The sequence below is a fragment of the Ricinus communis genome, chromosome 1 (genome assembly GCF_019578655.1).
Source record: "Ricinus communis isolate WT05 ecotype wild-type chromosome 1, ASM1957865v1, whole genome shotgun sequence".
Classification (NCBI taxonomy): Eukaryota; Viridiplantae; Streptophyta; class Magnoliopsida; order Malpighiales; family Euphorbiaceae; genus Ricinus; species Ricinus communis.
This window is the reverse complement of record NC_063256.1, coordinates 6,759,235-6,779,936: the sequence shown is the minus strand read 5'-3', so window position 1 is coordinate 6,779,936 and position 20,702 is coordinate 6,759,235. Positions and strand designations below refer to the sequence as shown.

General features: G+C 35.3%; 5 protein-coding genes across 6 annotated transcripts; 1 reads left to right on the top strand and 4 right to left on the bottom strand.

Moving 5' to 3' along the window:
- Window positions 1-35: 35 nt before the first annotated feature.
- Window positions 36-7,665, top strand: LOC8272064 (mRNA-capping enzyme). The gene is made up of 18 exons (XM_048372110.1): window positions 36-186; window positions 364-518; window positions 715-859; window positions 998-1,146; window positions 1,649-1,732; window positions 1,823-1,885; window positions 2,134-2,265; window positions 2,359-2,556; window positions 2,903-3,010; window positions 3,915-3,964; window positions 4,490-4,652; window positions 4,756-4,893; window positions 5,563-5,685; window positions 5,787-5,885; window positions 6,452-6,541; window positions 6,635-6,716; window positions 6,823-6,953; window positions 7,040-7,665. The coding sequence occupies exons 2-18, from the start codon at window positions 423-425 to the stop codon at window positions 7,181-7,183; spliced, it is 1,995 nt and encodes a 664-aa protein (XP_048228067.1). The 5' UTR covers window positions 36-186; window positions 364-422; the 3' UTR covers window positions 7,184-7,665.
- A 1,303-nt stretch (window positions 7,666-8,968) lies between these two features.
- Window positions 8,969-10,548, bottom strand: LOC8272065 (probable aspartic proteinase GIP2). The gene has a single exon (XM_048374952.1). It carries the CDS (start codon window positions 10,512-10,514, stop codon window positions 9,207-9,209), a length of 1,308 nt encoding a protein of 435 aa, XP_048230909.1. The 5' UTR covers window positions 10,515-10,548; the 3' UTR covers window positions 8,969-9,206.
- A 1,476-nt stretch (window positions 10,549-12,024) lies between these two features.
- On the bottom strand, window positions 12,025-14,543 carry LOC8272066 (uncharacterized isomerase BH0283). Of its 2 annotated transcripts, none has more exons than XM_048374963.1 (6): window positions 14,375-14,543; window positions 13,640-13,843; window positions 13,167-13,481; window positions 12,738-12,899; window positions 12,555-12,638; window positions 12,025-12,466 (listed from the first exon to the last, which is right to left on the bottom strand). In XM_048374963.1, exons 1-6 carry the CDS (start codon window positions 14,399-14,401, stop codon window positions 12,359-12,361), a joined length of 900 nt encoding a protein of 299 aa, XP_048230920.1. In that variant the 5' UTR covers window positions 14,402-14,543; the 3' UTR covers window positions 12,025-12,358. The 2 variants fall into 2 exon arrangements, with proteins under 2 accessions (XP_048230920.1, XP_002520767.1); XM_002520721.3 differs by lacking the exon at window positions 14,375-14,543 and adding an exon at window positions 13,918-14,347.
- Window positions 14,544-14,552: 9 nt separating this feature from the next.
- On the bottom strand, window positions 14,553-17,011 carry LOC107261389 (uncharacterized isomerase BH0283-like). The gene is made up of 6 exons (XM_015720159.3): window positions 16,819-17,011; window positions 16,504-16,710; window positions 15,614-15,925; window positions 15,227-15,388; window positions 14,881-14,964; window positions 14,553-14,772 (listed from the first exon to the last, which is right to left on the bottom strand). The coding sequence occupies exons 1-6, from the start codon at window positions 16,846-16,848 to the stop codon at window positions 14,665-14,667; spliced, it is 903 nt and encodes a 300-aa protein (XP_015575645.1). The 5' UTR covers window positions 16,849-17,011; the 3' UTR covers window positions 14,553-14,664.
- A 776-nt stretch (window positions 17,012-17,787) lies between these two features.
- LOC8272067 (R3H domain-containing protein 4) lies at window positions 17,788-20,628 on the bottom strand. Its single transcript, XM_015720150.3, has 7 exons — window positions 20,344-20,628; window positions 20,032-20,102; window positions 19,812-19,920; window positions 19,435-19,517; window positions 19,000-19,158; window positions 18,461-18,562; window positions 17,788-18,251 (listed from the first exon to the last, which is right to left on the bottom strand). The coding sequence occupies exons 1-7, from the start codon at window positions 20,414-20,416 to the stop codon at window positions 18,099-18,101; spliced, it is 750 nt and encodes a 249-aa protein (XP_015575636.2). The 5' UTR covers window positions 20,417-20,628; the 3' UTR covers window positions 17,788-18,098.
- Window positions 20,629-20,702: the final 74 nt, after the last annotated feature.

The following is a 20,702-nucleotide window of genomic DNA, read 5'->3' as shown; positions in this document are numbered from 1 at the left end:
ATAATTTCGGACATACTAATAATTCCGGATCGGGTAAAAAAGAATGACCCTACCTTTATTGCTCAGACCTCACGATAATTTACAATCAGTTAAATTAAACACGTAAGGCGTTTATTCGCCGGAATTCTTCGATTATAGTTTCTACCTGCGGTTTCTCGATTAGAACCGTCCCATCCTCAATAACTGGTAACATCAATCAGTTTAACAAACTTCGATTCTTTTGTTTCAAAATTTTACTCATTGTTATATCTATAGCATGTTATCGATTGAATACCAGCACAAAGTTTTTTTTTCTTTTATAATAAATTTGTAGTTTGAGCTCGATTGTAGTAGTTGATGGAAACCTAATTCACTTGACTGCAGAGGAACGAATCCGGCGCCGGTTAGCTTTCTACTGGACAAATTAATAAGTGAATCTTACCATGGATTTAAATAGTTCTGTGCAACCTCACAAGTATGAGGAGAAAAAGAAGGGTATTTTGGGAAGATTTTCAGGGCGGGAGCATGTAGATAAGGCAGTATGTTATCTTACTTTCTACATTTTCTTTTGTTACTTAGTATCTTCACCTTTCAGCTGCCTGCAACTCTTTTGTGTACTGTTTTGGTGAACTAAATTTGGAATATTGTTATGTATATATTTTATTTTCTACATATGTGACGACTGCAGATGCTAGTTAGTTGTTGTACGATAACTGATGCTTTTTTATGTTTTAGGATAGTGAAAGAAGACAACAATGGGGAATGAAAAGGAAATTCCCAGGAGAAGGTCAAATGCATGGCCATCAATCTTTTACGCGTGATAATCGAGGGTTTGATTTTGGAAACCGTGGATTCTATGATGAACACATGCTCCCTCCTGGTCGATCTTGTGCTTTTTCTTATTTGATTTTTTTAGAATTCTTGGAAGTAATTTAATATCTTGACAAGTGTATATATATATATTATTAAATGAATTGCATGGTTCTCAATATAATTGTTGGCTTCCCTTTTATTGCAGGTTGGTTAGGTTGTCCTCCATATGGTGAAGCCATAGGTTGTTTAATTCCTTCAAAAGTTCCACTTGGTGAGTCCTTCAATCAACACATTCCCGGCAAAAGATACACACCGAAACATGTGTTAAATGAACAAAGACTACTCGGAAGAGAAGTGAGTAGACTTTTACTACAAATTTGTTGGGCAACTATTTAATTCAGTGTGATGCTGATTTTTTGGTTAAGATGGAGAGGAAGTATTATCAAGCCGATAAAAGTGTTGGATGACTTAATTGAATTTATTTTCAAATATTGAGCAACTTCTTAATTGCATTTGCATGTAGCATAAGTGCCTAACTGGTGCTTTTTAGATCTTGTCTGATATGCTGATGATCTTTTATTTAGCACAATAATTCTTTTTCCCTTGAAATAGCAGATTCTAAGTTAAGATCAAGTGTGCCACTGGTCTCTGAACCTGTTAATAAAGCAAACAAGAAGATTGCATGAAAAAGAAAAAAATGCATGTGAGACAAGATATTTATATATTTATAAATGATAAATTTGTTCTTTACAGACAGGGTTCCTGTAATTCCTCTTGCAAATATTTTCTCTAATAGTTAATGTGTTGGTAGTAGACAGCCTTAAACATCTTAGTGTTTTTGTTTTACTGTTTTCAGCTTGGTTTGGTGATTGATCTAACAAATACTAATCGTTACTACCCCATATCAGCTTGGTCAGAAGAAGGAATTAGCCATATTAAGGTTTGCAATCAAATATACATTTTAAAATTGTGCTTTCAGTACTGTTAATTGGTTGAAACTAGTTCTTAGTACTTAATTTTCTCGTGCCAGATTAGATGCAAGGGCAGAGATTCTGTACCTGATGATGAATCTGTAGAGAAGTTTGTCCATGAGGTAGCTTCTTTTATCATAGTTATGTGTGCTCCGCATTGAAAAAATTATGCATGCCTTTTCCTCTACTGCTTTACATTGTATTAATAATCTTTTCACCTCATTGGCATGCTTGAGAATTGCACTGGTTATCTGTAGACTGTTCTCATGGTTTGTCAGATATGATAAAGCAATTGCTTTCATATTTAGCACTGGCCTTCTTTCTTTTATCCCTTCAGAGTTTTGATTCAGAATTGTTGCAATCTTCTTAGGTTTCGAAATTTTGCTCCCAAGGAACACATGCAGAGAAGTATATTCTTGTTCATTGTACACATGGGCATAACCGCACAGGTTATATGATTGCTCATTTTCTTAAGCGTACAAGATCTATTTCTATCACTGAGGTAGGCAACGTTGTTTTCATGTTCCCAGTTCTTCTATTCTAGGGTTCAAAATTGAAGTTGGACTTGACTCTCTTTCTGCTGTCTATTATGCAGGCAATAGATATATTTGCTAAGGCACGGCCTCCTGGAATCTATAAAGAAGAATATATTGATTCATTATACACATTTTATGATGAAAAGAGGCCTGACCAAGTTGTTTGCCCACAAACTCCTGAGTGGAAAAGATGCGATGATGCCAACACTGATGGTGAAGCTATGCAAGAACATAAGAACAGTGCTGCTCCTTTGCATGTATGTAATTTCTGAAAGTATATTTTAGTTCCCAATTCCTGTTATTCATTTCGTTTTCTGGTTAAGTTTGCTTATAATAGTAATCTATTTGTCTTTACTTCTATCTTGTAAGACTCAGAATGCTATTGCTGCATACTATTCCATCTATATTTTATATGACTTGAAAATATTTTATTTTCATTGAGCTCCAGAAGTAAAAGGTGGATTTATTTGCAGCGAAGCTAATTCTTTTTGAAATTGGATTCCTGGCTGTATTGCTTCTGTCATACCACATGTGCAAGTAATGCTTTAAGGAATTTTATGGTGTTGACAGTTACAGAGACATTTTTCTTTCTAAATATATTAGGAGAATCATGTAATGACAAATGATGATTTGCTGGGAGATGCAGTGTCTTTTGACAAACTACGAGAACTGCGACAAATGTGCTATCAATTGCTTAAACTTGGAATGCCGGTAGGCACTTTAAGAAGCTTTCTGTCTTCCATGCTTTCATTTGTACAGGATTCTTATGTGTATATTTGTCTAAAAGTGAAGTTAAAACTCAACTTTGTTAGTTCATCATCTTCTTTATTATGTGAGCAGTTGTTATGATTATCTTGGTATTTAGAAGTAAGAAATCTAAATTCTCCCCTTGAACTCCTGATGTAAGTCTATATATGTCGGATTCTCAAACTGTTATTCTTTCTAGTCTTACTCAATATCTTTTAGACTTTTAGCATTCTGTTGCACATAGTTCAATATAATCACTTTCTGGCACATTAATGGTTAATGTAGGATCTTTTTAATTACCAACTTCTTTTGTCACATCATGCAGAAGTCTTCATGTGTGGAATTGGCATATGTATGAGTTTCTTCTTGTTGGAGTTGATTTATGGGATGCTTTATTTTACATGTTTTTTGTATGAATTTTTAATGAGGTTGACATGTACAATCTTCTTCTTGATATTTGTATACATTTCTTATTGAAGTATTCCAAATGCTTTTCCTGCTCATTTTCTTATGTAGATTTGTATTTTGTCACTGAAAAGTAGACCTGATTCCTCTTCTCTATAAGAGGCAGCAGTAGTCTGTCCATAGAGGTAATAGGCAGATGTTTAATTTTATATAATAAAGAATAGTTTAAGTTGAATGATATATCATATATGCTTAACCATGCCACATGTTAGTGGGGGCCTAAGTCCAAAGAAATTTAAATTACTCGAATGAAGTTATAGAACTAATGGAAAAAACTTGCTTAAAATCTCGAACCTGTCATTTGCAAGGTACAAAGCCATTGTTGATTTTGTTGCTTCTTTTTCATATTTGATATAGTTGGCATTTCTAATCTTTATTGCATAACATATTTTCTGGAATCCAGGCAAGAGGAAATCTACAATTTCCAGGGTCCCACCCAGTTTCTCTCAATGGGTAAGATGCTTTAGATTCTACAGTTGTAACTCCAACAGGCACATTGGTTTGCATTGTATACTTGTATGCCCTTGTGTTGGTGGTTCTGATGTATCTGGAAGGTTCCTATTATAACCAATAGCTTGCTTTCTTAATAGATTGGCCTAAAGCAGTTTGATACGAGTAATATGAAGAATTAAAAATTTAGCTTGCGAGAGTGAATCTGTTTTTAGTGACTGGTTTTGGCACAATAATTATCTTAAAGAAGTTGCTGTTGTTGTTATGTGTGTTGGGATGTAAAGAAAAGGATGGCATTGGCGATCATCCCTGTTCTTGTTTTATGAAGCATTTCATTACGTTGGCTTGACAGACAAGTCTGTGTTTTGTCTAAAAGAGTTTTTCCTTTTTACTTTGTATTACAATATGTTTATGCCAAGTGATCAGAAGTGCTGCTATATCGGACTTTGTAGTATATATAGTCTTTCTTGGTGCTCCCTGATTTTGGTGTATCACTGCAAAATTTCAGTTTTTCAATGTAATATGCAGGGACAACTTACAACTCTTAAGACAGCGGTATTATTATGCCACATGGAAGGCCGATGGAACACGATATCTGATGCTAATCACTTGGGATGGATGTTACTTGATTGATAGGAATTTTAACTTTCGAAGAGTTGATATGCGGTTTCCATGCAAACAAACAGATAAGGTGCATTGATGCTTGATATAACGAGGTTCTGATCTTGTGATGCATCAACTTTGACAGCTGATAACTTCTTCCTTGCCAACCACTCCTCTTTCTTTTCTTTCAGGGTATGACTGATCAGATTCACAATTACACATTGCTTGATGGAGAGATGGTTATTGATACCGATTCTAATACACAAAAGCAAGAGAGAAGATATCTCATTTATGATGTCATGGCAATTAATGAAACATCTTTAGTGGAGGTTAGTTATCTATAATGTACATGCGTGCAAGTTTTTATCTGGGGCTGTGGCTTTTTTTTTTGGTTTCAAATCCACAGTATTCTCACTACATCATATGGTTCTGTTAGTGGTATCAGTGTAGTATCCTATGTTTTAAATGGTTGGTTGTACCTGAAAGTCTTTGACTGCTGCCCACAACAGCGGGCTTGTCAGATGCTGTTGGTTGACAATTATAATTCTGACATCCATTACACCATCAATACTGGAAGCATCTGTCTGGAAAATAGGCTTGCTGAGATGTCATTGGAAGTTTAGGAAACAGCTTTGTGATTCTCGTATCTCTTTGAGAAGCTCTAGGGCTCTTGATTGAAATACTTCTGAATGGGGGACAGATCAATTATAATTCTGAGATTTTATCTAGTCTGAAGTTTACTTTCGAAACATTTGGGAATGTTCATAGGCTTTTTGCTGATTGCAGAAAGGGGCTTCATGGAATATTTTGCTAATTCATGATCTTTGAGTGGGTGAAGAGATATTCTGTTAATGAGAAGCTTTAATTTCTTATCCTTCTCTGAATCTCTTTTTGGTTTGAATGACAGCTTGTAGGTTAATGAGGAAATTTATTTTACTGCGCTCTATTTTCAACAGTTTCTTCTAAGTTCAAATCTTCTAATTAGATATTGTTTACAGATGCCCTTCCATGTGAGGTGGAGGATGCTCAATAAAGAAGTTATTGAACCTCGAAATCAAGAGCGTGAGGTTCTTTCCAAGAGCACGAATCCATATTATAGATATGACTTGGAACCATTTAGTGTATGTATTGCAAAAACTTCAAATGATAAGCTCTCATCTATGTTACTTGCAGAACATGCATTTTCTGAAAAATTTATCAGTAATTTTGAATGTTTTATCAGGTGAGGAGGAAGGACTTCTGGTTGTTGTCTACTGTGGATAAGCTTCTAAAGAAATTCATTCCTAAGCTTCCACATGAAGCAGATGGTCTCATATTCCAGGTGCTTAAATAGCAGTTTTGGGGATTGTGCAAATAGGGCCAGTGAATTTAGATATACCTGGTTAAGAACAGAGTGCGTGATTAGTGAATTGGTTTTTAAAATTTCTTAGATTGGCAGGATTGCAGAAAGCTCATCAGTTTTAGCTCTTTGTCTTTGTCAATCTCCTCCTCTTCCTCCTCCTAGCCCTCCTAAGAGCTGCAATAGTATAGAATGTAGATTACATGGGAAGACATTGGAGGATTGATAAAATCCATGGGCGTAATATAACAAAGGAGGAGTGTGATTGGGTCTGAACTATTCAAATTAATTGAGCCTAACTATTAGCATCACTTAAGTCGAGTTAATGGATTTTCCCTTGACATGTAAACTCTTCTACATTTCTTATATGTACCAAATGTGGGCAACCCATACATCCTTCAACAAGGATGAAGCAGACTTTCTATTTAGGTTAGCTGCCCCACTTGCAGAGCTTCATGGCGATGTCTAAGCAAATGATGTCTCATGCTGCACTAGCTCAACCGTGTAAATTGCTTAAGACATTTGTTCTGACAGTTTTGCTCTGGCAGGGATGGGATGATCCTTATGTGCCTCGCACACATGAAGGGCTTCTAAAGTGGAAATATGTTCATATGAACTCAGTTGACTTTCTTTTCGAGGTAATTCAGCCAATTTAATTTGTTTCACTGGACTACAGTATATGTGCTTGCCTCCATGATTAGCTCTGTATAGTTAATGTTTGTTATGGACAGTTGGGAGGTCATGGTCACCAACTTTTTCTGTATGAACGTGGAAGAAAGAAGCTATTGCATGGAAATAGAGTTGTATTCAACGGTTGGTTTTATTTGCAAGTATTTTCGGGAATCTTTTCTTAAATGTATTTCTGCCATTTATTTAGTTCTAATTATCTGTCTGATGCTCCACCTTATGCAACTTACAGATGCATCAGATCCGTCTTCATATTCAGGAAAGATTATTGAGTGCTCTTGGGATTCTGAGAGGCAGTTATGGATCTATATGCGGATTAGGACAGACAAATCAACACCAAATGAATTCAATACCTATAGAAAGGTTTCAGTTGTAGTGTTGCTTTTGCTCCTGTTCATATGCTTGTTGAATGCTTCAAACCAATAAAGCTGCTATTGACATATAATCAGGTAATGCGGAGCATAAGAGATAACATTACCGAGGAGGTCTTATTCAAGGAGATCGATGAGATCATTAACCTGCCGATGTATGCTGATAGAATTAAGAATGATATCAGGGCTCATCAAAACACAGTTTCTGCACGGCGCAAGTGATGGTTGATTGACATGAAGTTACATGATTGATAGAAGCAGGAATGATGAGGGCCCATCAAAGCACAGATTATGCACAAGCAATTGATTGCTGACAGCATTATTTGTTAATACTGATCATGCATGCTGGGTGCTCACTGTCTAGTTCTCTTTCCTATTATAATGCAGGTTAAAGGATGTGTTGTTGGGCCATAGTATCTGATTGGTTACAAAGAATTATACATATTTAGCTAGTTGAGTATAATCAGCTTAAGGATCACCATGTATAATTAGCTATTATTCATTTGTTCCTTTTGTCATTCTTTCTTTGTTACTCTCCTTGTTTTTCAGAAGGGGGCACAAAAACAAATAATAGAGTTTTGTGATGTAAACTAGATTTTGCTCAATCTGAACATGACACACAAAGAACATGTTAAGTTACTTGTGCTAAATGCAGCAGCAGGTCTATCTCAAACACAAATAAAAAGTCCTTCTTCACTACTGAACTTCATCTGCTACTATTAAGGGTGAAAACGAGTTGATCTGAATAAGTAGTTGTTCAAGCTTTGCCCATTAAAACTATATTAGTGATCAAGATTGGTTTGAGTTCAAAATATTTTGAATAAGCTTGAACGAGTTGAAAAATGTGTCGAGTTCGAGTCAAGTTTAAACTGTTTATAATAATAATATTTTTTAATATTTTATTTATTTTTATTATATAAATAAAAATAAAATAAAATAAAAATTTCAGTAATAATAAAACTAATTAACAGGAAAATCATAAAGAATAATAAGCTTGAAGAAATAAAATAAATAGATACTAAATAAGAGTATTTTATTTTATTGAAAATAAAAAAAAATTAACTTGTAAAAAAAGATTATTGCATAGCATTTATTTTTTTCAAATTTTAGCTTATAAAAGAAGATTATGGTTTATACGTGAAAGTAAATTTATAAAAGATATTTCATAATTGAGTACAAAATCATTTTTTTGATTTATAAGAAATTTGTTTAATTTTATTTCTATTATCATATAAAAGAATTAAATTTAAAAATATATTTTATTATTATTATTATTATAGATAATTTAATTATATATAATGAATTCGACCGTGTCGAGCCGAGCTTTTATCTTCTCAAGCTCGGATCGTTATATTCTCTGAACGAGTTTGAACGACTTAAAATATAAACCAAATTTAAATCAAGTTCAAACTATTGATATTGTTTTACAAGTATAGTGGCGGCAAGAGATAGCTGGTCCTTTCAACCACCTTATCACTAGGCCCAATCTAGCCGACCCTTGTGATCCATCTCAACTTTCAAGAGTTGGCCCAGCTGAACCCAGTTTCTTTTAGTCTTCATTTTGTGGTCATTGGTATAGAAATGTTGTTGTCAATCACCAAAACTATGATAATCACTATTTTTGTTGTACTAATTAAATATACAATTCAATTTTGGTGCCTCCTCTTAACAAGTTACAGCTTATAAACTTGACGTAATGTTATTAATCTTAATTGTTCGAGGGTATATCTATAAAATATATATAGTTAAGATATCCATTTCTATTAATCCATTAATTAATAGCTACTAAACCATATATCTTATTCATGGAGTAATATTATTCTATTGAATAGGGTTTTACTTTGCAAGAGATTATATTTTACGATTATTTTTTTTTTAAATATTCGTGAAATACTTCTTTCAAAATAAAGTGTCTGCTCTTTAAATTGAAACTCGTTTAATTATTTATTTTATTAAAATTGTTAAAATATATAGCATTAGCTAAAAGTAAAACTGTCAAAATCATTCTAACTAAATAACGTGGATATTATTCAATCTTTACAAAGTAAGAAACTCATATATATAGAACAAATAACTGTTTACATTTCAGGTCAATTACTTGAGGTGATCATGGCCACTTATTTATTCATCAAAGAGGAAAAGAAGTGACACTATATCAGTATTCAGTATCTTTTAAACTGTGTATAACACAAAAGTGTATAGCATACAGAATTATGAGATGAAGATTCAAGAACTGTAGTAGTCTTTAAGCAACAGAGGTGAAGTTGAAGTTGGCACATGTAGTCATCCTTCCGAAGAGCAAAGAGCTAAATCCAAGCCTTGAAGTAGCCAAATCAAACTGCAACAAATTATTCTCCACCTGATATCCTCCGATAACAATCGAAGTTCTTGGGTTTGATCCACCATCAATAAGCCCAAGACACAGCACATCATCACTAACCTGCACTATTGAATTAGCCCCAAAAATACTCCAACTCACATTCTCGTTCTGCAGGACTAAAGAAATAGTTGGCACCCCATAGCCCAAACGTGTGCTAGGGACATTCTTTCTGCTAAAGCAAACATCAAATGGTGCTACAGAAGCAACTCTAGTAATATTTCTTGCAGCAGCCTCGTTAATAAATGCCTCGGTCACAGCATTGAAAATGGAAGATTCCAAGACAGTGTACGGGTTCACAGTGCTGATTTTTGTTCCACCATTGCCTTCACTATCAATGGTCAAAAGGGTTGTGTTCAAAGAGACAGGTTTGTCATCGATTTTAATAGAAGTTACACCAATGAAGTATTCAACTGATGGCTCTCCTTGGGTAAAAGCTGAAGCTGTGCTTACTGGGTTGATAAAGAGAGGTGTGTAGGTAAGTGATTGAGATGTGTATTGAACATTTGGCAAGAAATTATAGGGACCATCACCAAAGAATATAACACCATTACCAGATCCTAAACAAATAGCAAATTTTCTATGCAAACTAAAAGCAGAAGCAAATTGAGAAGGGAATGCAGCCCTGTTCCTGCCAAGACCAGCTATGCCAACAGCACCAGTAGCAAGTCCCTGTAGTAAAAACGTTGGTGCACAAGCGAACAAGAATCTTGGCACAGTCACAGCACGGCCAGGGTTCGACCCATTAGTGGAATTGACAGACACAACATCTGTGGCAAGTTCACCACCTGTTGCGGTATTGGTGAAAGGGTTGTCTGGTGAAACGCCACAAGTGTTGTTATTGCAGCCTGGCCTAGGCCCTGAGAAGCAATCACCACAGCCATCTGAACCGCCTAGTGAGCAAAGGGCAGAACCGCAACGAGCTGGTCTATAAGTTGATGAGACATAATTCTGTTCGCAGTCAATCCAGAGGAACTTGCCACCAAGATGAACAACGAGATTGATGGGCACCAGAGGTGTTCTTTGTTCGACTTGTGTAACATATTGAAGAGTGGATGCATCTTTTGAGACTGGAACGACTAAGGCTCTAGGGCGGAAGGACTGTTGAGCAATAGATGGGGACACAAATATAAGGAGAAGAGAAGAGGCCAGAAAGAAGTGAACAGAGACGGCCATTGTTATGTGCTTGGTGAAGATTGGGCATGCATGTATGTGTATATATATAGAGTAGATAGATAGAGATGAGCCGTTGGGCGTCTTAAAAGTTTCGGTGGTAGACTAAGTTGTCACAAAAGTGGTAATGTCAATTGTCAAATGAGGCAACTTCAAGCGCGGCAACCCGCTTAAATCTAGAACGTGGATTTTCTGATCTTCATTTTGACCATATGATCAAAATAATTAATCCATAAGTATATCATCTTAATCTGTTTGCATCAAGGATTAGTTTACAAGCAATAGGCTAATTTGATTTTTTTATTCTTGAGAGATCTGCCTTTATAATATTACATTCATTATTAAAATAAAAAGTTATCAGTGTACAATTTGTGTTAAACCTTAGAAGAAAACAAAGGCATAAAGCTAACCTAGAGATGAGTTTTTGACATTTATCAAATATTCAACAAAGTCGTTCATGTCTTTATTAATTAATGCAGGCAAGAGATTTTCTTTGCTTTTGAATTTTGGGTAATATGTATGCTTATAAATAACTTTCTTTTGTTGCCCTGAAAGGTACTTTAGAAGGAGTTTCAGGTTATCAAGTAAGATGGATCAGCAAAATGATATATGAGGTTAACAATATTTATACGTAATAATATTTCATGGCTACTGAGTTGTTACAGAATTAATACAGATTTTGAGGGCAGATGGCTCCAGAAAATTGCCATATTCAAAGTCAAACAAATCATATGTCAATCAAATTGTGGATATTATTAAAAAAAAATGGATTTAGTCGATAATAATGAATTAAATATTATTGGCAATCCATTAATGGATAAAATGCGGAAGAAAGTCCAAATTGGCATTGTCCACAAGTTTTCTCTTTAGCAAAATGAATTGATTTGGGAAGCCTCTAATCTGTCGCCATGCTTAAACCACCAAAAGAAAGAAAAGAAAAACCATCCCATCACGATATTGATAATAGCCGTAGATTGGTTTCATCAGAAGAACTGAGAAGCCCCATTCCGACTTTGTTTAGTTAACGCAGAACATAACCCATTTAGGAGACGATGGGTCCTATTCTATCAGTTAAGCCCACTTTGTTGATGCCTGATTGGGTGGGTATCAAATGGAGGATAATCTGCTACAGCTACAGGTTCGATATGGACTTAAATAGATTTGGGTTTGGCTCCTCAATTCTGTTCACACGGATCACATCGCATGCTCTACCAACTTCAACTGCACTACTACCAATAACTGGAACCAATCAAGGGGTTATATCAATTGGTATTATACATCACATCTATTTCAATTGATTGATGTGGCAGCCCACAATCTACTTAAGCATGATATTGCAACCACCACATCAGGAGACAATTGGGTTTCTACTTTAGTAATTAGGATTCAAATAGATTCGATTAGTAGCTGATGTAGTGGTGCATTATTGTCTTACTTGAATGTACTGTCGATTGTTGTATGAATAATAATTCACGGAAATTTCAACTGAACCGAAATAAAAGTAATAATTATGTTAGTCAAAAGAAATAAATTGAATTCATTATAACCCGCATATATGTATCATGTCCGGGAGTCCCAACCGTTGATCTGGTGATGGAGAGCGATGAGGTGTTCTGGAGAAATTTTTGGATGGTATTCAATGGTTAGGATTGAGAGGGAGGGCGTTGATGTGTGGTGCTTGGGGTTTGTTGACGGTGGGGTCAATGTGAGAACGTCTATTGTATGAATAGGAAGTAACAATCCAGGCAATGCGGAGGCTAATGCCCATTATTTTAATATGAGCATGAGTCATGACTTCAATCATAGAAAGCAGCCCCAGTGGAAATAATTACAAACGCTCGTAAATTCTAAACCAGAAGAGAGCCTTCCATCACAGTGACAGCTTTCCCTCGCAGCAGCACTCTCTGCTTCTGCTCGTCAAAATGAATATTCAATATTCCACCTCTTGCTGATGCCTGACACAGTATGAATCATACGCAAATCTATAAAGTCTGTATTCCATGTCTCTGTGTGTGTGTGACAGAGAGAGGGAGGAGGAAGTACCTGATACGCCATCAAATCGGACTTGCCTAGCTTCTTGCTCCAATAGGGGGCTAAACAGCAATGTGCACTCCCCGTGACAGGATCCTGAATAATATGAGAAAATTTGTGCTGATTCAGTTTCATTTATCACAATTGACTATACCAACAAGGATCTAATTATCACATTGCTGTCAGCTCATTTACCTCATTGATACCGAATTTGGGAGCGAAGTATCGACTAACAAAGTCGAATCCAGACTCCGATGGAGCTACCCCAGTAACAATGATCCCACCCACAGGACATTGTAGTATCTCATCAATCTGTGGCTGTAATTCTGTAACGGCTCTAGCAGATGGCAGCACAACCTACAGAGCATACAGATTTTTATCAGGTAAATATTAGCGCTCTACATGTTAGAAGCAATGCATATAAAGGTAGTTTATATTGAGTTCATGAAACAATAGTAACGTCACAATTTATGCAGCTCACATTCAAGCCAGATAAATAGCACTCTCTCAAAATAACTAGTTTTAATGCTTATTTAACTCAGCAAAGCTTGTCTTTTGGACAAAAAAAAAAGGAAAGAAGGAATGAGAAGTAATCCGTAAGAGAAATATGACAGGATGCATTACAAGGAGGTCATCTGAGGTAGCAGTAGTCCTCTTGACATCAATTATGGAAGCACCATTCAAGGCTTTGGAAATCAAATCCAGATCAAAAGCATTGAATTCAGTAGTCTGGTTAGAAGGGAAATCTAATTCGATAAGGAAGTCCTCTTTTGTTTTGCCAATTTGAGTGCTTGAACCATCAGTTTTGCTGGTTTCAGGAATCCTCTTAGCAGTCAGAATCCCAGATAGTGTTACAAACTCAATAATGTCCGAATTCAACAAACCATTTGAAAAGAGAGCGTGTGAAGCTGCTAGTGTTGCATGACCACATAGCTCAACCTGCAAAAAGAAAAGTAGCAATTAGGAATTTCAGATGAAAGCATAGCAAAATGATTATCCATTGAGCTAGCTGCAAATTATGAAGCAAAGCAATAGATCTATCTAACTTGAGATCGAGAAGACTGCATCTAAAGAAGGAGAAGAATAATTCTAATTACCTCAGAGACAGGAGTAAACCATCTAAGATGGAACCTGGGATTTGAACTATTAGTGTCAGAGTCAGTGATGCGAGTCAAATAGCAGGTCTCGGAGAGGTTAAACTCGGCAGCTACAGATTGCAACCATTTATCATCTCTCTCTTCCTCCAATAAACATACTGCCGCTGGATTCCCCTTGAAGGCCGAATCGGTGAAAGCATCCACCTGATCAGAATTTTCAAAATCAATTCATACCAGCAAAAGCTTGAAGATACAGTTAATCTAGAGAAAGGGTATACCACAAAGTATTTAACAAGTTGTTCCCCCATGTCCTCCAGAGAAAGAAGACTAATGGTATGAAATAGATACAAAGCGGCTACGTTTGGTGGAGACTGGAGAACAAGGTTACTAAGAGCAAGTAATAAATAAGAGGAAGGAAGAGATGCAGAAGACAGAGGAGTCCAGTGACTTTTGTTTGTCTTTTTGTAATCGGGGTTTCTTTTACATTTTGTATGTTTCTCAGAAGATGCAAGGAAAAACGAAAGAAAATAGTATACAAATAATAATAAAAAGATTTCCGCATAAAGATTGTGGCCTCAAAGGCATTTAATTAGGGGTTCAATAAAACTATTTCAAGGGTGAATTCTCTCAGCTTTCTTTACTTTTTGGTTCGAGAGAGAAAAAGAATGTAACACGACAAGACTTTTTGAAGCAAAAAAGGAGCAGAAAAGATATCGTTGTTGTCTGCATTATTACATGAAGCAATAGGAAGGATGCAGCCATTTGATCTTTTTGTTGAAGAACATTAAAACATTCTATCGCCCACAATTCTTTTTTTAGTTTGAAGAGGTTGCCTCGAGCTCTTGATCTCGATATAACTCGACTGTAGTACTACAACTAAATGCAAAATTCAGGAAATTGAAGAAGCATTATGTAAGCTTTCAAATAGAATAATTCTATAAAGATTCATAATGATTTTCAATTAAATATATAGTTTCCCCAATTTCAATATAGTCATACATGCCAAGTCTAAATAGCTCCAAAATCTAAACCAAAAGAGAGCCTTCCATAACAGTAACAGCTTTCCCGCGCAGCAGGACTCTCTGGTTCTGCTCATCCAAATGAATGTCTAGTATTCCACTTCTTGGCGATGCCTTGCAAAGTATAAAAAAAAATGCGGTTAGTAGTGTACAATTGCATGCGTGCACATGCGTGGGAGAGAGAGAGAGAGAGATGGTAGAGAAAGGGAGGAGAGGAAGTACCTGATATGCCATAAAATCACACTTCCCCAGCTTTTTGCCCCAGTAAGGGGCTAAAGCACAATGTGCACTCCCACAAACAGGATCCTGAAGAATTCAAGCATGCAGTGAGAATCGTTTCCTCATTCAATTTCATTTACTAGTTTACTATACTGAGTTTTAGCATTGTCACAATGCCTAGACCAAAAAGGATCCAGCAACGCAGGTGGACAAAGAGATATCATTAGCCAGACAGAACAGCAATGTTAGATACCATAATCTTTACATTGCATAGGCATGCAACAAAGTAAATTAGGATTTGGATTTAGGATATCATTACAATAATCAGGATCAATAGCAGCAAATTTACCTCATTAATTCCATATTTGGGACAGAAGAATCGACTATAAAAATCGAATCCAGACTCTGGCGGAGCAACTCCTGAAACAATTATTCCCCTTCCAGGACATTTTAAAATGTCATCAAACTGTGGCTGTAATTCACTGACAGCTTTAGCAGATGGCAGCACAACCTAATAAAAGTGAAGTTCTATGTCAAAGAACTCTGCATACAAGCCACAACTATTATTTAGGAACCAAGGCTATTATTCATAGATTATGAAACATAGTAACACAATGATTTATGCCATTCATACTGCTAACTCTATCAGGAAATGCTTTTTATATTTGTTTATTTTAACTGAGAAAAAGCAAATGAGATGTAGGATGTCTAAGAGGAAAAGGATGGGAAGTATTACAAAAAGGTCATCCGCAGTAGTAGTCCTCCTGATATCTATTATGGAAGCACCATTCAGGGCTTTAGAGATTGGTGCAAGATCAACAGAGTTGAATTCAGTACTTAGGACGGTAGGGAAATTTAATTCAATGAGGAACAACTCGTTTGCTTCCCCATTTTGAATACTTGAGACATCAGTTTTACTGATTTCAGAAACCTTCTTAGCTGTTAGAATACCAGATAAGGTGTCAAACTCAATAATGTCAGAATTTACCAAACCATTAGAAAAGATGGTATGTGAAGCTGCTAGTGTTGCATGGCCACAAAGTTTAACCTGCCAAAACAAAATAAATAAGAAACTTAGAATACTTCTAATTAAATAGCCAATATCTAAAAATGCGAAACCAAACCACCACAAAAGAAACAAGCAAATCAATTAGGGATTTTTTTCAATAAATTGTTTGAATCGAGTTCTAGCAAAATCATGTTATTTTAAGCAAGATTCCAATTCAAAGTCTCTTGGTTTTTTTTTTTTTTTTTTTTATCTTTTCTTTTTTAAGTTGAAAGGAATGAAGTAATAAACTCTAGCACTGTAAGCTTTCCAAAGATGAGAATAAATTAAGACAATCGGTATCTTGCATTTTTAACTTTCCAGACTCACTTTTAGAGACAAAAGCATAATGACTATTGGTTTAACCCGACAGGTGAATCAAGAAGACCCACTTAAATAATAAGGATTTGTGATTAAAACCAACCCAACCAACAAAATCGATTCTAATTAATCTAGACACAACGATAAGAAGACATAACAACAGATTCACAGTCATCGAATTTTGAAGACAAAACCCAAAACAAGCAAAGTCAACCAATTCAAAAGAAGAAAGGAATGTTAATTAGTACCAATGTAAGTACCTCAGCAACAGGAGTAAACCACCTCAGGCGGAACCTGGGATTAGAAGGAACAGTATCAGAGTGATGAGAGATCCGGGTCAAATAGCAGGTCTCAGAGATATTGAACTCAGCAGCTACAGATTGCAACCATTTATCATCTCTCTCGTCTTCTAATAAACAAACAGCTGCTGGGTTCCCCTTGAAAGCTGAATTGGTGAATGCGTCCACCTGAACAATTTTCAAAACCAGTTAAATAGACAATTGTTAGAACCAATTTTATTCGTGCCACGAGTTACAGCTATAAATATTATATTTACAGAAAGAGAAAGTATATACCACAAAGTATTTGATGAATTGTTTCTCCATAGTCTTGAGAAAAAGATAGAGAGAGTTCGGGTATAGTTAAATGAAAGTTGCTTTGTTTGCAGGAGAAGGAAAGTAGCACACCAAGAGAAGGAGGGCGACGGCCCAGTGGTGTTTGCCCGGCAGTTACACATTATATGGTAGGGGCGTCAAAACGTGTTCCTCCTTCGTGTTTGTCATGAATTTTTTATTTTTAAAAGCCGACAAGAAAATATACTAATAATAATACGTTTATTTAAATAAGTCATGTATGGATCATATATCTAACACTATCTGTTTAATTTATTATATAAATGACATAATATTTAATATATTTAATATATAAAAGAATTATATTTTTAAATTAATATAAACAGTATTAAATTATAAATAAAATTTTTAATTATTATAAATAATATTTTTAAAATTTATATAAATAGTATTAATTATTTTATTAGAATTTTATTTATTTAGGAAGAGAGATAGCTTAAAAGTAAATTAGTAAAAAATTTTGTTAGAATTTTCATACTAATTAAGTCTTATTTATTATATTTTACTTTTTAAATATATTTTTTTTATATATAATTATTTTACTTTTTATCTTTTAAAATTTACGAATTATAAATGGATTGAATCGGGTTGACACGATTCAATACAACACGAAAAATTACATAGGTTATAATGAATTCATGAATCAACCTGTTATACAATTCGTTTCAAACTGTATTATAAACGGATCGAATTCTGTATCATATGGCCCATTTTGACACCCTAATATATGGTAAATTCTCTCATGCTTACTTCGGTCTTTTAGCCAGCATGTAGCAGATTGAATGCAAAAAACGAGATCTTTCCTCCGAATAGGATTCTAATTAAAATGGAGCTGTTCAATTAAACATACAGAAGATCATTTCCCTTTAAAGTTTGCGGTTATGTTTGCACCAGATTGTTAAAAACGGGGAATAAAAGAAATGAAACTTCAAATACATCAATTCAACTGCAAGTACAATGATATTTTGAAGGAACCTACATTGTCAACTATCAAGACTGAACCTACTACAATCAGCCCCCTTTGGCTGATCGGAAATATAATCTACATTCAGACTCTGCAGCTTCTTGAAAGCTTGGAGATCCACAAATTACAGTGAGAAATGATACAAATTATATAAAATGTTACATCCAGATTCAATCTTATACTCTGAATTGGGAGTTCCAATATCAAGATGGATTATATCTTATTTATGTACACAACTTGGAGCTCCTTCCCAGTCGGATCACCAAATGCCTCCCTTTGACATTTTCAGGAAATGTGACAGGGTGATAGTTGGAAGCTCGCTCACTCCCATTTTCTTCTTCTTTATCCTAGTTGTCTTCAGCGATTCTGTCTCCTTGGACTCAGACGCTGTTACTGATGCCAAGTTGTAAAACTGCAGAAGAACAGATAATTAGTCTACATAGCACTTCAACATCATAGTTGCAATCATAAATAAACACACCTATGTAATAAGACAATCATTATCATATTTTTTCCAGACAAGTCATTCTATAATCCACACAATAATAAGCTACCTCTTCTGAATATGCTCAATATATCTAGGGGAATTCTTCCCTTTCCAGAGCAAATGGCAGAAATTACCTCACAAACACCATGAAGCAACAATCTATGAAAAGGATCTTGAACTTGTAGTGCAAGAACGTCTTCATCTTCGCTTTCCTGAATGAAGGCCCGTATGCAAGTCTGAAAAGTAAATGTTGTCAGGCTCTAAAAAGAGCAAAGATTTGGCAATTTTACATAAACAGAAGAAAACATGCACAGGAGTCTTGATCAACAAATGAACAGGCTTTTCTATCCATATGGTTAGGATTGTTTCAAAAACAAGGGAAGCATGCTATGGACCATGAGTAACAGCTATAGGATGGCATTCTATCACTAGAAAGATACATCATGGTTGACAAATCTAGGATAGTAAATTCATCAACAAAACTGAAAAAGCAGGTCAAAAATCAGTGAATTAAGCTCTTGAGAATTGAGACAGGTTTTGGTATTACAGGCAGGCCTCAGTCTAGTCAACACCTACACTACTTGCACACTGAGAATAAAGTAAGAAAAAGTAGAGCAAATAAAATTGCACTTGCCATGTTGAAATGCAAAAGTGAAAAGTAAGCATGTGATACCTCATAGCCATCAATAAGATCTGTAAGAAAGCTACGACGAAGAGCCTCTCTTGTTCGGCAATCTATTCTGCGCCATGCATTTAAAACAGCCACCTTATCTTCATCAATACGACCCCTCCTCTTTGTTGTTGAGTTACTTAGGCCATCAATAATATGGGCCTGCCACAAAATATACAGTTGTAATACATTGCCAGTGAGCACACAGCAACAGTGTCTTCAATTTATTGTATATCACATAGAAATAATTCATGAGTACGAATCTGAACAATCACAGAAAGCATTATAAGGGCTTATATTACCAATCAAAAGTCGCATTTAATTTAATTATCACACCAGAATATCAAAATGATAAAAGCAGGGAAAAGATCTGCTTCATAACTGGAGAACATACAAAAAAGATTAAAGACATGCTTTGATGAAAAATATCAAAGACACCTGTTTGTCCATATCTATATTCCTAAAGTATTCCCACTCTCCCACATTAGTCATGGAAAATGCTGATGGTGGTACATCATCACCTGTAAAAAGAACCCAAAAATCAATGTGTGCAAATATGACACACAGTGAAAGTACAGAAAAAAATGCAAATAGACCATGAAAAAGAAGGTAAATATAAGATAAAATGTTACTAAAGCAACTCATTAAGCACACGAAAACAACATATAAAATCGGTTGTCTTCCTGGTCCATTAAAAATATTTTGCCTATAAAATGAAACATTATTTAGTATTTACAGAATAAACCACGAAATCAGGAACTAATTAAAACACCATAAATATGAGTTTGTCATAGTAAGATATTAGTGATTATTACCCCATGGTGGTGGGGCAAACAAGCCTCTAATTTCATCAGCATTCAAACGAGGAACAAGTTCCATTAATAAACGATCATTTATCCATCTACGAGATCTCCTGTTACTCACCTGAAATAGTTATAAAGTAGCACAAACTCGTGTTAGTTTCAAAACCAGATAAATCATAACATGAACTTAATTCTGTAAGACTTGGCGCAAAAAGAAACGAAAAAAAATTACTTTGGCAGTCAAGCTCTCAAGGAACTCAATTTTCTTCTCAATTGACAAACCTCGCGACTTCGCAGTTTCAGCTGCGAACAATAAATTGGTTAGTCATGGAAAAAAAAATTAAAAGATGCAAGCTTGGCATGGCAAATTACTACTAATTAATTTAAAATAACATTCCAAATTTCTCACAATAATTTTATACACTTTCCAACTTAAATGGTGAATTGACACTGAAAAGAACGAGGATATTATAATAATAATGAATTAGAAACAAAAGAAAAAAGAGTAAAAAGATAAAGAGGGTAACGGAGGAAAAGATGGCACCTTTTGGATGATCAAGCATAGGAGAAGTAACAATACCCTCTTCAATGAGCTGCAGAACCTCAGGAGTTGCCATGATTGATTGACGAATCGATTTCAACAGATCTGTATGTTTATAATTTTTGTTCCGATTTTGGAGTTTTTGAGGACCAGCAGAATTGACAAACGAATATACCCCGTATTTAATGCTACTTCATTTTGCACTTTGCAGACGATAATGTCCTTTAAGGCAAAGATGTAATCGCTACTTCTCCTTGCACGCTGCAGACGACAATGCCCTTTTAGGCAAAGATGTACAATCGTCAAAGCAGAGAAATTCAAATGAGGCTTGGTGGCCACGCACTTATTTGTCCAGTCCAGGC

What these genes read in the sequence shown, in the direction of transcription:
- LOC8272066 (XM_002520721.3), bottom strand. Translation starts at nt 13,947, where the DNA reads ATGGGGGAACAACTTGTTAAATACTTTGTG. An exon ending in AACTTGTTAAATACTTTGTG is followed by an intron (nt 13,844 to 13,917) that starts GTATACCCTTTC and finishes AATTCTGATCAG; the next exon opens with GTGGATGCTTTCACCGATTC. An exon ending in CTACCTCAGATGACCTCCTT is followed by an intron (nt 12,900 to 13,166) that starts GTAATGCATCCT and finishes TATGCTCTGTAG; the next exon opens with GTTGTGCTGCCATCTGCTAG.
- LOC8272065 (XM_048374952.1), bottom strand. Translation starts at nt 10,514, where the DNA reads ATGGCCGTCTCTGTTCACTTCTTTCTGGCCTCTTCTCTTCTCCTTATA.
- LOC8272067 (XM_015720150.3), bottom strand. Translation starts at nt 20,416, where the DNA reads ATGGCAACTCCTGAGGTTCTGCAGCTCATTGAAGAGGGTATTGTTACT. An exon ending in TTGAGAGCTTGACTGCCAAA is followed by an intron (nt 19,921 to 20,031) that starts GTAATTTTTTTT and finishes TAACTATTTCAG; the next exon opens with GTGAGTAACAGGAGATCTCG. An exon ending in ATATAGATATGGACAAACAG is followed by an intron (nt 19,159 to 19,434) that starts GTGTCTTTGATA and finishes ATTTTGTGGCAG; the next exon opens with GCCCATATTATTGATGGCCT.
- LOC107261389 (XM_015720159.3), bottom strand. Translation starts at nt 16,848, where the DNA reads ATGGAGAAACAATTCATCAAATACTTTGTG. An exon ending in GGTTTACTCCTGTTGCTGAG is followed by an intron (nt 15,926 to 16,503) that starts GTACTTACATTG and finishes TTGTTTTGGCAG; the next exon opens with GTTAAACTTTGTGGCCATGC. An exon ending in GTGATTTTATGGCATATCAG is followed by an intron (nt 14,773 to 14,880) that starts GTACTTCCTCTC and finishes ATACTTTGCAAG; the next exon opens with GCATCGCCAAGAAGTGGAAT.
- LOC8272064 (XM_048372110.1), top strand. Translation starts at nt 423, where the DNA reads ATGGATTTAAATAGTTCTGTGCAACCTCACAAGTATGAGGAGAAAAAG. An exon ending in ATGACTTGGAACCATTTAGT is followed by an intron (nt 5,686 to 5,786) that starts GTATGTATTGCA and finishes ATGTTTTATCAG; the next exon opens with GTGAGGAGGAAGGACTTCTG. An exon ending in CAGATGGTCTCATATTCCAG is followed by an intron (nt 5,886 to 6,451) that starts GTGCTTAAATAG and finishes TTGCTCTGGCAG; the next exon opens with GGATGGGATGATCCTTATGT.